The sequence below is a fragment of the Schistocerca cancellata genome, chromosome 5 (assembly GCF_023864275.1).
Source record: "Schistocerca cancellata isolate TAMUIC-IGC-003103 chromosome 5, iqSchCanc2.1, whole genome shotgun sequence".
NCBI lineage: Eukaryota > Metazoa > Arthropoda > Insecta > Orthoptera > Acrididae > Schistocerca > Schistocerca cancellata.
This window is the reverse complement of record NC_064630.1, coordinates 640,429,440-640,442,773: the sequence shown is the minus strand read 5'-3', so window position 1 is coordinate 640,442,773 and position 13,334 is coordinate 640,429,440. Positions and strand designations below refer to the sequence as shown.

At 37.7% G+C, this 13,334-nt stretch overlaps 1 protein-coding gene across 1 annotated transcript in view; it reads right to left on the bottom strand.

Moving 5' to 3' along the window:
* Nucleotides 1–13,334, bottom strand: part of LOC126187914 (tyrosine-protein kinase hopscotch) — a 157,961-nt gene that overhangs the window by 86,560 nt on the left and 58,067 nt on the right. Inside the window, exon 8 of the mRNA XM_049929271.1 lies at nt 8,545–8,666. Within this exon, the coding sequence (XP_049785228.1) occupies nt 8,545–8,666 (122 nt within the window). The remainder of the gene's footprint in view (nt 1–8,544; nt 8,667–13,334) is intronic.

Below are 13,334 nucleotides of genomic sequence, written 5' to 3'. Positions count from 1 at the left end.
TACTTCAAAATGGTACTCACTTAAGAAACACCTCTCGTAATTCAGTAGTGTGTGCCGTATAAGTTGGCTGATTGGGGGTTAAGGAACTAATCATGGAAGTCATCTGGCCCTTTGTCAACATGTAGTTCATCTGGAGTTAGTGACATAGGCCAGAAAAATGATCAAATTATGAAAGTATGTTGGAGTGGTAAAATCAAGTCATCAAAATCAGTACAGACTGAAGTGAGAATTGAGAAATAACTTAAGAAGAAATAAAAGTATATGGATCAGGCTGTAACATACATCAGAGCAGGTAGGAGCCTCACAGGACTTGTCTGTGGCAACAGGAACACCAGCCACATCTGACCCACCACCATCCTGATTAGGGGCAGAGACTATTACAGAGTAAAGAATGCCATCTATCTGGAAGATTTTACTTAGTTAAAAGTGACAAGGCTATGAATTTGATGTACATCAACTGTGTCAACAATAATAAAAAAGGTGAAAGAAATAATTGTGGCAGCAGGTGAGTGGGCCCACAGCTCTGCATGCAACAGGTGACATCCCTCCAATAGTCATCCCCTTGAGTCAGAGTGTTAAAGAGGAGAACAGACTCACTATTCATTGGAGTATCACCCCTAAAATGAAAAATAAAGATTGGTAGGAAAAGGGGCTAACCACACAAAACCAATCAAAGCATAGTACAAGAATGATGAGCAAGTGTCTTGCATCTCCAGTCATGAATGGGACCATGTGGCTTATCTACACTGTTCTGTCTCTCACCACATCTCAAAGGGTTATTACCAGCTTAAATCACTTGTGCACTGTCACTCTAGGAATTGTTCTTCATAGTGATTGCCCATAGTCAACAACACCAGTTGATCAACACTGTGGTATCGACAGCGTCTCCATCGACTGCACGTGGCATGCTGCTCTCATCTTCACAGGAGATGATACATTTAAAATTTGTCTCTGTGGGTCCTGCTCTCTCCAGTGTTCACCATCTCTGATGAGTAGCACCATGAATGCCACCAGATGACCTTGAATTCACTTTCAACCGTGTTCAATTGTTTCGTCAACAAATCTTTTCAAGGCACCGAACACTGAATTCCACTCCCAGATCTCGGACGAATTGCAGCGAGAATACTGAGGTACAGCACAATTCTAGTAATCTTAACAGTTATCCAGTGACTGTATCTTGTAACTGCTAGCAAGTGATGCAGACTGCATAAAGGACGATTCAGAAACTGGTATATCACAGCACGAATGAAGGACTCATAGCATTACCGAAGTTGTGTGTTTCTCATGTTTCAAATTGTATATATTGTAAATGAATGTATTAATATTTCATCCATTTCATAGATATCTGGTCTGTTAAGCTACCTCCTAAGTTATGGAGACAAAGGACATTCCTGGTGAGGAGGCTGGTTTGCTGTGATTCCATGGCAGTAGTTGGTACAGTGAAACACAACTGCATTTTCTTTTATAGAATTATTATATATTGTAGCATATTTAATTTGTGTATAGAGTGGCAACTTGTGGAGAGCAACCACTCACTGCATTTACCTAGTTTCACAGCCAACAAACCAATTGTTGCTAGCAAGTATTACCAAATTGGAGGAAGCCAACAAGCCCAGCAACAAACTACGACTGAAGCACAGAATGCCAGTGGCCAGGTGCTACCTCCACAATTTCGCTCTTTTAATGCAAGGTAAAAGGTATAGATGGAGTACTGGATGCAGTTAGAACAACACTTTGCTGCCTGACTAATGACATTCATTCTTGTTTTCATGGCTAGGAGTACATATTTTACATTTGTGTAGAAAGATGCTCCCTCAGTTACAGCCCCAAACCCTAACCTCTGAAGACATTGTTAGGAAGTTGTACAAATTTTTTTAAGCCCAGGTTCATGTAGCTGCTGTTGCTCATTTCAATTTTTTTTTCCATGTATATCATCATAGTAAGAGAATGGATTGCTGATATCAAGGGCATGACTAGGAACTGTAAATTCAGCTGCACTTGTGGAGCTTCTATTCAAAATAAAGTGCTTCATGATGCTGTTATCCATAACCTTGATGACAATAGAATATGGTCTGAGATTGAGATTCTAAACCATCACAATCCTGGTCTCAATGATGTTCTCAAAGTAATCAAAGCTCAGAAGTAGAAGGCTTTGTGGACCTAGACTTGAACACGTCTGTTGTTGCAATGTTGGCCGCAGGTAGTTCTCAGAGGCCCCTGTCAAGCATGACACGTTGACAGCAGTCGCTGAGTTCACTGCTAGCTCAAGCACACCAGTCTTGGGTGAATGCAGGACCGCAAACTCTGATCCTTCCACCACACGCAATACCGACATTGATATGAATCAGGACACACACAGCAGATGTGACTCCAATACATATTCAAAGTAAATTCTATTCTCCACAAATTCTGAATTGAGAATATAGAAATAAATATGACATCTCATGCTGAACCTGTACCCACTCCTCCTTGTAATGCACACACAAACTGTGAATGAAAGTGGAGAATCGCAACATGACATGCACAGTTAAAAAATCTGGCTCATTCCACTCAGTTCTTCTCTAACAGTGGAACAGCTACATGCTCTATCAATCACAAATCAGGCAAAGACAGTCCTCTGAAACTAAAAAAATGACAGTCACATTCAGAGGACAAACCACACTCTGTTCATTTCCTTACAGATTTGAAATCCCTCTATACCATTTCAGTCAGATATTGATGCTTCAATCACACTGATCAATCAAACTACTTACAAGCAGCTGGGACACCCTCAGCTATATAAATGACATCTGCAATTCACAGCCTACAACAGCAAAATTATCTCTGTTCCCAGGATGTACACTTTGCAAGCAAAATAAAGAAATACAACTACATTAGTATCATTCACAGTAGTTGATTCACACTTGAGTACCAATATTTTTGGTGTGGACACATTGGATTTGTTTGGTTTACATATTCAAAACAATGTGCTTCCTATTGATAGGCAAGGTTTCCATGCCAACACTCATCAACTGTGTGAAATACAGACATTTGTTCAATGGCATACTGGGAAATGCAAAGGATTTTCAAGAGGACATTATGCTTAAGGGCAATACTCTATTATGTGGATGACAACATTGTGTCTGGACAAATGCTGGAAAAGCACAGCAAACATTTAGAATCTCTTTTTCAAGCTTCAACTTATGCAGGACTCAAGTGTAATCTGCAGAAATGTTCCTTTTTCGATACAAAAGTAGAATATTTGGGCCATCTCACTGATGACCATGTTGCTTGTCCCTTGACTAAGCATTTACAGGCCATTCAGAAATTACCTTAGCGTAAAAATGAACAGGAACTACAAGTAGTTCTTGGAAAACTGACCTACTATATCAAGTTCAATCTGAACACAGTGCACATCACTGCTCTTTCGCATCACCTCCAGTGTAAAAATATTCATTTTCAGTGGACTGGAGAGTGTGGACAATCAGCTTAAAAAATGACAAATCCATTGCCCAGTCACCCATGTTTTAGTCATTTTAATCTGCAAAAACCAGTAGTACTAGCAAGTGATGTAGCATCACATGGAATAGGGGTAATTTTGTCTCATAAGTTTTGAAACATTGAATGCCCCAAAACATTTGTATCTGAGATGTTGAATAAGGTCCAAGTCAACTGCACTCATCTGGAAAAGGAAGTCTTAGCTATCACATATAGCATCCTGAAATTTCGTAAGTATCTGCATGACACAAAATTTTTTCATACGACTGATCATAAGCCACTGATTGCTCTGTTTCATCTGAAGTAAGATGAGCCCAATTATACAGCACAGAAGCTGTAATGTTGGCCACTAATTCTTTCCAAACACCAGTATGAAAGTCTTGATCACCCTGCAGCACAGTATGCTAATGCAGACACACTGTCTCACTTACCTACGAGAACTGATCTAGAATCTGATGCATCAGAAACTTCTTGTCTTCAAATTGATCACTCTGATTCACAAGCACTTACAGCTTTCCCACTGATTGTCAATGGATTGTGCAAGCTAATGAGGAGGATCACTCATTACAGTTACTCAGGTACTACATTTGATTGGTTTGGTCTCAAAATCCAAAATCAATTTCAGATGCACTAGCATGAAAATACTATGCTTTAAACACAGCCTTTCTCTTCAGAATGGTGCAAATGCACTACATTCTCCTAGTGAACAAAAACCAGTCATGATTGCCTCATCACTGTAGTGAATTGTTTTGAAACTTTAACAAAGAGGACATTGGGAACATTAGAATTAAGTAGCTAGTGCACCATCATTGTACATGGCCTCAGCTGGATAAGCAGACAGAACACAAGACCATTTGATGCCATGGATGCACAGACAACGAGGCAGTGCCAACCCAAGAGTTTTACAGCTGGCTTTGATTTGGCAGTCCTTGACAATGCATCCATACTACATCCATTTGCTGGTCTTTTCTGGAACACAAAGTGACCAGTTATCATTGATGCATACAGCAAATGTTCATCTGGCATTCCACGTATCTGACAACTAGCACTAGCACTATCAAAGCACTTGCCTCTGTCTTTTGTTTAGAAGGTTTGCCTCAACAATAACTGTTTCAGATAGTTGTCCAAAGTTTTATTCGTGGGAATTTCAGTAATTTGCCAGCAAAATGGAATTCATCAAGTATGAACAGCACAATTTTCTGCTTAATCCAACGGTGAAGCCAAACTTCTCATTCACACTTTCAAAGCGCAGCTGTCCAAACTTCATGCCTTAAACTTGAGGGGAAAATGCTTTGTTGTTGTTTCTCAGCACATATCACACTCTGCCTTTTTATGACACTGTACCAGCAGAATTGTTACATGGTTGTCACCACTGTACTTTGCTGCATCTATCTCTTCCTCAATATCCTGCTAACTTTACTACAAAGTTCTGTAAGAAGGATAAAGTTTTCTATCACATCTATAACAAAACTCACATTGTCACTACAACCTGGCACTGTCACTCACATGACTGCCTGAGCTCGTTATCCCATTTTCGGCAAAACAGGCACCCGTCAATAGCACCAAAACCAACTTTGTTCTTGTGATTATCATCATTCTCCCACAGATATTCATATTTCAGAAATGTTGTCTGTATCCAGACTACTGGCCCTAAGTTGCTTTTGTCAATACCCAACACCTGGGCACATGGATCATCAAGACAACTCTGGCATGGATGCTGACACCATTGCACATACACAGATACTGCTGCACCATCCATCACAACTGTCAGCAATGTCAGATGCAGACACTGAGCCTGCATCAACCACACAATCTTCAGCATCATCAACAGCACCAATGCTGCATTCAGGTGCTGTTGGATTGAAGTCCTACCTTCGGTAGTTTTGGCAGATGGCTGGTGGTTCGCAAGACAAACGTCAAGATGCGGGTTGGTTGGTGCCATCTCCCATCGCATGACAGCCACCTCTTCCAGCAGCACCGTGACATAGACCTCCCTCACATCATCTCACACACCCACACTGTGCTATGATAGTGCACATTTTTGGTGGTAGAGGAATGTTGCATCGATGGTGTCTTCATCAATTGCACATGGCATGCTGCTCATATCTCCATGGAAGACAATACACTTAAACCTCGCACTGATGGGCCTCCACCAGCCATGCTTTCTCCAGCACTCACTGCCTCTGTTGGATAGCGCCATGGACCATCAGAGAAAGTTGTCTTCACATCATCCCTGTTGACAAGTCTTTTTAAGATGCTGCACACTGAGCTCTGCCACCAGATCTCGAAAGACTTGCAGCTGAATACATTGGTACAGAATGACACTACTAATCTTAATGTCTAGCCAGTGACTGTAGGTTATAGCTACTAGCAAGTGAAATAGTATGTATAAAGAACGATTCAGAGACAGCACCACTGAAGGAATAATAGCATTACAAAAGTTATGCATTTCTCACGTTTCAGCATGTACATGTTATGAATAAATGTGTTAATTTTTTTCATTTGTAGGTGTGTTAAGCTACCTCAGAAACTCTGGACACAACCAACATTGTCTACAAATTATGGGTCTTAGGTACACCTAGGAGAATGCAACAGAACTGTGTGCTGTCTTTTTGGAGGCAACAGAGAGGCCTGTGTCAATCCAGACAGCACACAAAAATCTCCACATGATCTATTTGTCCTACAGCCATTCATTATTAATACCAATACAAATGCTCCAGCACTACGGAGTCAGGCAGTGAACACAGGAACACCTGGAATGGAACCCATATTAATGATATAGAGCTCTATTCACTGATGAGGGCAGTATTTGTCTTAAGCCTTATGATCACTGTAGAACAGGTTGGAGGCAACCAATTATTGTGCAGCATCACAGGTTAAACCGGGAAACGAGTCAGTCACGTTTTGAGCTGGTCACGTGAACAGATACTGTACATCTCTCAAACGTAATTTCAGGACTGTTTAGTACTGGGGAAGGACCCTCTAACCAATTGTCCATCCCTATAGTCAGTGTTTCCACAATGGGTTCATCTTTCAAGACGATAATGGACAAGCACACCATATGCACTTTGAATACTTTCCACCAGGAGGCAGGATCTGCTCAGTGGAATGGCTTGCAGTATCTGCTGACATAAACCTGAATGGACACACTTAGGACCAATTAAATATTGCAGAGTGTAATGTCACAGGAACCCTGGCATACTGGATCACCTTAGAAGATCAACCATCATAGAGTGGAATACACTTGAGCTACAATGAATTAATCACTCTGTGACTGCATGTCAAGGAATATCCAAGCATTGAACTGGATAGCACAACATGGTACTGAATGTTACCCAGCAGTAGATACTGATTTCACAGGTGTGCACTTTTGAGCTGACTATCTGTTTTAGTTATTCTTTTGTTTTTATTTTAAAGTGAAGTTACTTATTTAGTTTTATGAGGCTTATTCTTCCATAATTACTACCACTGAAATTAAGACCAAACATATTTGCAGATTAATTTATACTGCAGAAGTACATGCACAATAGCAGTATACTCTTTGGGAATAAAACCCCTCAACCCTTATTTGGACCATGTTTCTCAGACTGGTTTTTCATTGTAGCAGAACTAGATGATACATATGACCTCTGTGAAAAAGCAAAACAAGGAATTTGGCTACACAAGGCTACAGTTATGAGAGCAGCAGAATTATTTAGCCTAAGAGTCACTATATTTGGTATACCTTATGGCAAAATAAGTACTGAGAATATGCCATTTATTGCTTTTTGAAAGGAAATGTTACAAAACTGAAGAACTTAATGTCCAAGAAAGTAATGTCAGCAATTCTTTGGCAGTTGACTGGAGGTGACCCAAGATGAATCCATATCATACTATACTGTCTGTATCCAGGCTTAAAATAATTGAACCAACTCATGTCAAACATTAGTCCTCTTTCTAAAAAAAAAATACTTCTTTCTGAAACAACACAATGCATTCCTCTAAAACTGATTTTATTCCACAGTTATCATGTGTTTTACTACAGAGGAACAAAGTAGTGTGTAGACTTTACTACCAATGACAGAGAGAAAAACAATATTTCAAATATTGAAAGAATTGCAGACAAGATAGTAAAAATTGTTTTAAAAATAAACAAAACATAGTCCATGGCAATTGTTCAAGTCCATGCATTCACAAAGTTTGTGATATGGAGGTAGAAACCTCTACAAAGAGTTACACATACTGACAAAAAAAAGTGGATCATCACACTACAAGTCGATTATGCAGGATTTTAGTGAATCAGTAAGACAAAAACCAAACATCAATTTTCAGTGGAAAACTTTGAATACAATATCATAAAAGACACAGGTCACTAGTAGAATCTGCTGGGAATAACAGGTCCGTTCATTAGAACTTTCTTCTACAAGGAGAAAACAAACTTGAATTTGTAAAGGACCAAATGCCTCTAAACATGTAACTGACATTTTATCAGTTCATTTTGAGACACTTCTGGACTCTGAATATACAAGAGGCTGAAATATTTCTCTTGTGAATAGTTTTTGATTTGGAAGCATGAATCCAGTTGTGTATTTATAATGGTTATTGGCTAAAGGCACAAAGTGCAACAGAATCAAATGAAAGAAGAACATACAGAGTAATTATCATTTCTAATATGTTTCATACAGGAATGAACATAGCAAAAAGTGGGATATTTAGAATATAAAATTACACATCTGCTTGTGGTCTGGACTGCTTAAAATGTTGTTAAGTGAGCGAGTGGTATTTTTTTATGTTTTTTTTTTATTTTTGGCCAAAAATAAATTATTTGGGATTACTACAACAGCAAATTCTTTTGTCAGCTACAAGTTTATTTTAATTTTTAGAGCCCAGATCAGACAAAACAATGCAAACGATTAAAATTGTTACTTAATAGATTAAAATTTTGATTTCTTCTGGTTACAAGCATCAAATATTAAGGCCACTGCACTGCAAATGTCTCTCAATTACTGTGTATAAGAGTACAGAATCAGACTTAAATAACCTCCTTATTAATTTAGTTTACTGTTTCAGTTATTCAGTGTTACCCACTCAGATGATGAGTATTCAAAGAGTCCAGGATCTGCCAGTTTCACCAAAAATGTATTTTCATTGTGAGTGTGAACTAGAAGCTTCCAGCATCTAATATTTCCATGAGCTACTCCACGCTCTTCCTGCATAAAATTTAAAAAAAGAAACAAATGTTAATGATAAAGAAATATTGCAAGTTATTGTAATGTAAGATAAAAATAAAAAAGATTAGAAAAATAAGTTAAAATGGTAAGAAACAAAATAATTGTGCATATCCTTGTCTGTATGGAAACACCACAGATTTTCACTGTTTTTCTTAAGAGTGGTGTATGTTGCTTTCATTTGCATATATTTGTAGTGTACTTTACATAATGTATGTTAATTACTGTACTTTGCATAAAAATACTTGCCACTAAAACAGTGTTTTCAATTTTGTACAGAATATGACAATCACCTTCATATTTTTAATAATGAGTGGGCTTTCGTTCATACTCACTTTCAAGGAAGACCAGACATAGTGGCATTTAATGTAATGCAAGATTCAACAATGTGTAGCTGTATGAAGTTCTTTCTTTGATATGACTCACATTTTACCCATATTATTAATAGTTACATCAACATGAACACAATTCTCAGCAACATATTTGTGTATTCATTTGCAGACTGCATCCCATTCATTCTATACATGACTCGCAACCTCACCACAATTTTGGATATAACAGGTAAAAATCAGTGGTCTCTATACAAGATGAATTGATAATTCTGGTTTTGGAGTCTGCATCATTTACCTTATGGCATTTAGGCAAAAGTCTGTGATCAGTCTGTATGTGATTAAGGATTATTTACTTATTTTTGGTTATAAATCTTATGTGTTTGACTGGACAGTACCTGAAGTGAGGAACTACTAGATCAAAACAAGATTGTGGTACTTACTTAAATGTCCACCACAAACAAAAATAATTCCTAAGAATTTTATTATAAATCTTGTGGTTTTGTTCCTGCATATGGTAACAGAAAATTATGACTAACTAATTAAATTAAAATTATTAAGTCATGAAGAAGTCTTCAACAAATCACAAAAGATAACATCATTGTGGAGAACTACCAAGGAACAGAAGGATTGATGGGTTGGACACCTATACAGAGTTTGCTTGCTCGATGTGAAATTAATAGAAAGAAAAAAGCATGGGCAAATTGCACAATGAAGAGCAATACTTTAGTACATCAGGGAGACAAAAATATCTGAAATTGAAAACATACTCAGAACTAAAGACACTTGCAGAAGAGGAAAATTGGACAAGTAGAATTGCTGCTGATCAATTTATGGATTGAGAACAAAAGAAAAAGATGAAGATTTTGAAACAGTTTACTGAGTTCCTCTCCAGAACACTGGAGCGTATAATATAATAGACTCATGAGGATGCACAACTGAATGGTACTTTTTTTTCCCTTCCTATACTTCACTTCCTTTCTAACTAACTACAATACAGTGCCCACCCAGTACGAAAATCATTGGTACATATGCTCAGACAGGAGCATTTAGATGTTCAGAACAAGCAGAATCACTTGGTATAATGTACCATTTAATCCAGTACTAGTTCTAGCCCCCATATATTACACAATGAAGAGCAATTTGTAAGAGGGCTCACATTACCTAAGTAAGAATATTCACATTATTAGATTAGATTTACTTTCATTCCAATTGATCCGTAGTGAGGAGGTCCTCCAGGATGTAGAACATGTCAGAAATACAACAATACATGACAAATATTTACAACTCAAACAAATAAGCTAATGTACCATTCCACAAGTCCCAAGTGACATGGTCGTCTTTTTTTTAATGAACACTATATGAAAGAATCATTTTACAAATACTAATGCACTGAATTTAAACTAAAAAAGTTTTTTATTTATTTATAAGGTAATAAATGTGTAATACAACTACTAAATACTTATTTACAATGAACACATTACTGCACTGAACTGGCGCAGAAGTTAGATTGAGCCTACACACACACACACACACACACACACACACACACACACACACACACACACACACACACACACACTTATTTACAATGAACACATTACTGCACTGATGCAGTGAAATTGTGCAGAAGTTATATTGTACTTATATATACACACAAATCAGTTGGTTCTACTGAGAAATTCATCAATGGAGTAGAAGGAGTTGGCCACCAATAAATCCTTTAGGCTTCTCATAAACTGAATTTCATTGGTTGTTAAGCTATTTATGGCTGCTGGCAAGTTATTGAAAATGTGTGTTCCTGAATAATGCACACCTTTTTGTACAAGACTAAGTGACTTTAAATCCTTGTGCAGATTATTCTTATTTCTAGTATTGATTCCATGAATTGAGCTGTTGGTTTGGAAAAGTGATATACTTTTGATGACACACTTCATTAAGGAATAAATATATTGGGAAGCAGTAGTTAGTATCCCTAGTTCCCTAAACAGGCTTCTGCAGCATGTTCTTGAGTTCACATCACATATAACTCTTACTGCACATTTTTGTACCCAGAAAACTTTAGCTTGGCTTGATGAATTATCCCAAAAAAATAATCCCATATGACATTATGGAATGAAAGTAAGCATAGTATGCCAGCTTTTTCATTTTTATATCCCCTATGTCTGACACAATTCATGTTGCAAATAGCGATTTGTTAGGATGCTTCAGCAGTTCTGTGGTGTGCTCCTCCCAGTTGAATTTATTATCAAGCTGTAATCCCAAGAATTTAACACTGTCCACTTCTTCTACCTGCTTATCATCCTATGTTAGGCATATACTTGTGTGACACCCCTTACAGGTTCTGAACTGCATGTAGTGTGTTTTTTCAAAGTTTAGTGACAAAGAATTGGCTAGGAACCAGTGATTAATGCCCAAAAATATTTTATTAGCTGACCTTTCTAAGACTACACTTGATTTGCTATTTATTGCAATGTTTGTATCATCGGCAAACAAAACGAACTTGGCTTCTGGTAATATTACTGATGCAAGGTCATTGACATACACAAGAAAAAGTTGTTGTTGTTGTTGTTGTGGTCTTCAGTCCTGAGACTGGTTTGATGCAGCTCTCCATGCTACTCTATCCTGTGCAAGCTTCTTCATCTCCCAGTACCTACTGCAACCTACATCCTTCTGAATCTGTTTAGTGTATTCATCTCTTGGTCTCCCTCTACGATTTTTACCCTCCACACTGCCCTCCAATACTAAATTGGTGATCCCTTGATGCCTCAGAACATGTCCTACCAACCGATCCCTTCTTCTAGTCAAGTTGTGCCACAAACTTCTCTTCTCCCCAATCCTATTCAATATCTCCTCATTAGTTATATGATCTACCCATCTAATCTTCAGCATTCTTCTGTAGCACCACATTTCGAAAGCTTCTATTCTCTTCTGGTCCAAACTAGTTATCGTCCATGTTTCACTTCCATACATGGCTATGCTCCATACAAATACTTTCAGAAACGACTTCCTGACACTTAAATCTATACTCGATGTTAACAAATTTCTCTTCTTCAGAAACGCTTTCCTTGCCATTGCCAGTCTACATTTTATATACTCTCTACTTCGACCATCATCAGTTATTTTGCTCCCCAAATAGCAAAACTCCTTTACTACTTTAACTGTCTCATTTCCTAATCTAATTCCCTTGGCATCACCCGACTTAATTCGACTACATTCCATTATTCTCGTTTTGCTTTTGTTGATGCTCATCTTATACCCTCCTTTCAAGACACTGTCCATTCCGTTCAACTGTTCTTCCAAGTCCTTTGCTGTCTCTGACAGAATTACAATGTCATCGGCGAACCTCCAAGTTTTTATTTCTTCTCTGTGGATTTTAATACCTACTCAGAATTTTTCTTTTGTTTCCTTCACTGCTTGCTCAATATACAGATTGAATAACATCGGGGATAGGCTACAACCCTGTCTCACTCCCTTCCCAACCACTGCTTCCCTTTCATGCCCCTCAACTCTTATAACTGGCATCTGGTTTCTGTACAAATTGTAAATAGCCTTTCGCTCCCTGTATTTTATGCCTACCACCTTCAGAATTTGAAGGGCTCTAAAAATGGAACCTTTTGGGACCCCACATGTAATTAGTTCCCAGTTGGATGATGCCTGATAGCTTGATAAAGTGTCTCTTTCCTAATAACACCCTTTGTTTCCTGCCAGAAATGTAAGATTTGAACCATTTTGCAGCATTTCCTGTTACACTACAATATTCTAATTTACTTAAAAGGATATTGTGATTTACACAGTCAAATGCCTTTGACTTATCACAAAATATACCAGATGCCTGCAATTTTTTTTCTAATGAATTAATCACATTTTCACTGTAAGTGTAGATAGTCTTCTCAATATCAGAACCCTTTAGAAATCCGAACTGTGACTTTGACAGTATGTTATTTGAGAATAGATGGTTATAAAGCTGATTGTACATTACTTTTTCTAACTTTTTGAGAATGTTGGCAAAAGTAAAATTGGACGGAAATTTGATGCTATTTCTTTATCTCCCTTCTTAAACAGTGGCTTAACTTCACCATATTTCAACCATTCAGGAAATATTCTGCTGATAAATGACTGGTTACACAGATAGCTTAATATGTTACTTAACTCAGAATCACATTCTTTAATTAACTTTGTTGATATTTCATCATATCCACTAGATGTTTTTGATTTTAAAGATTTTATGATGGATATTATTTCTGCTGGGGTAGTGAGGGTCAAATTCATATTATGGAAGTTACTTGAAATGTCTGGTCTGAGGTATTCCACAGCAGCA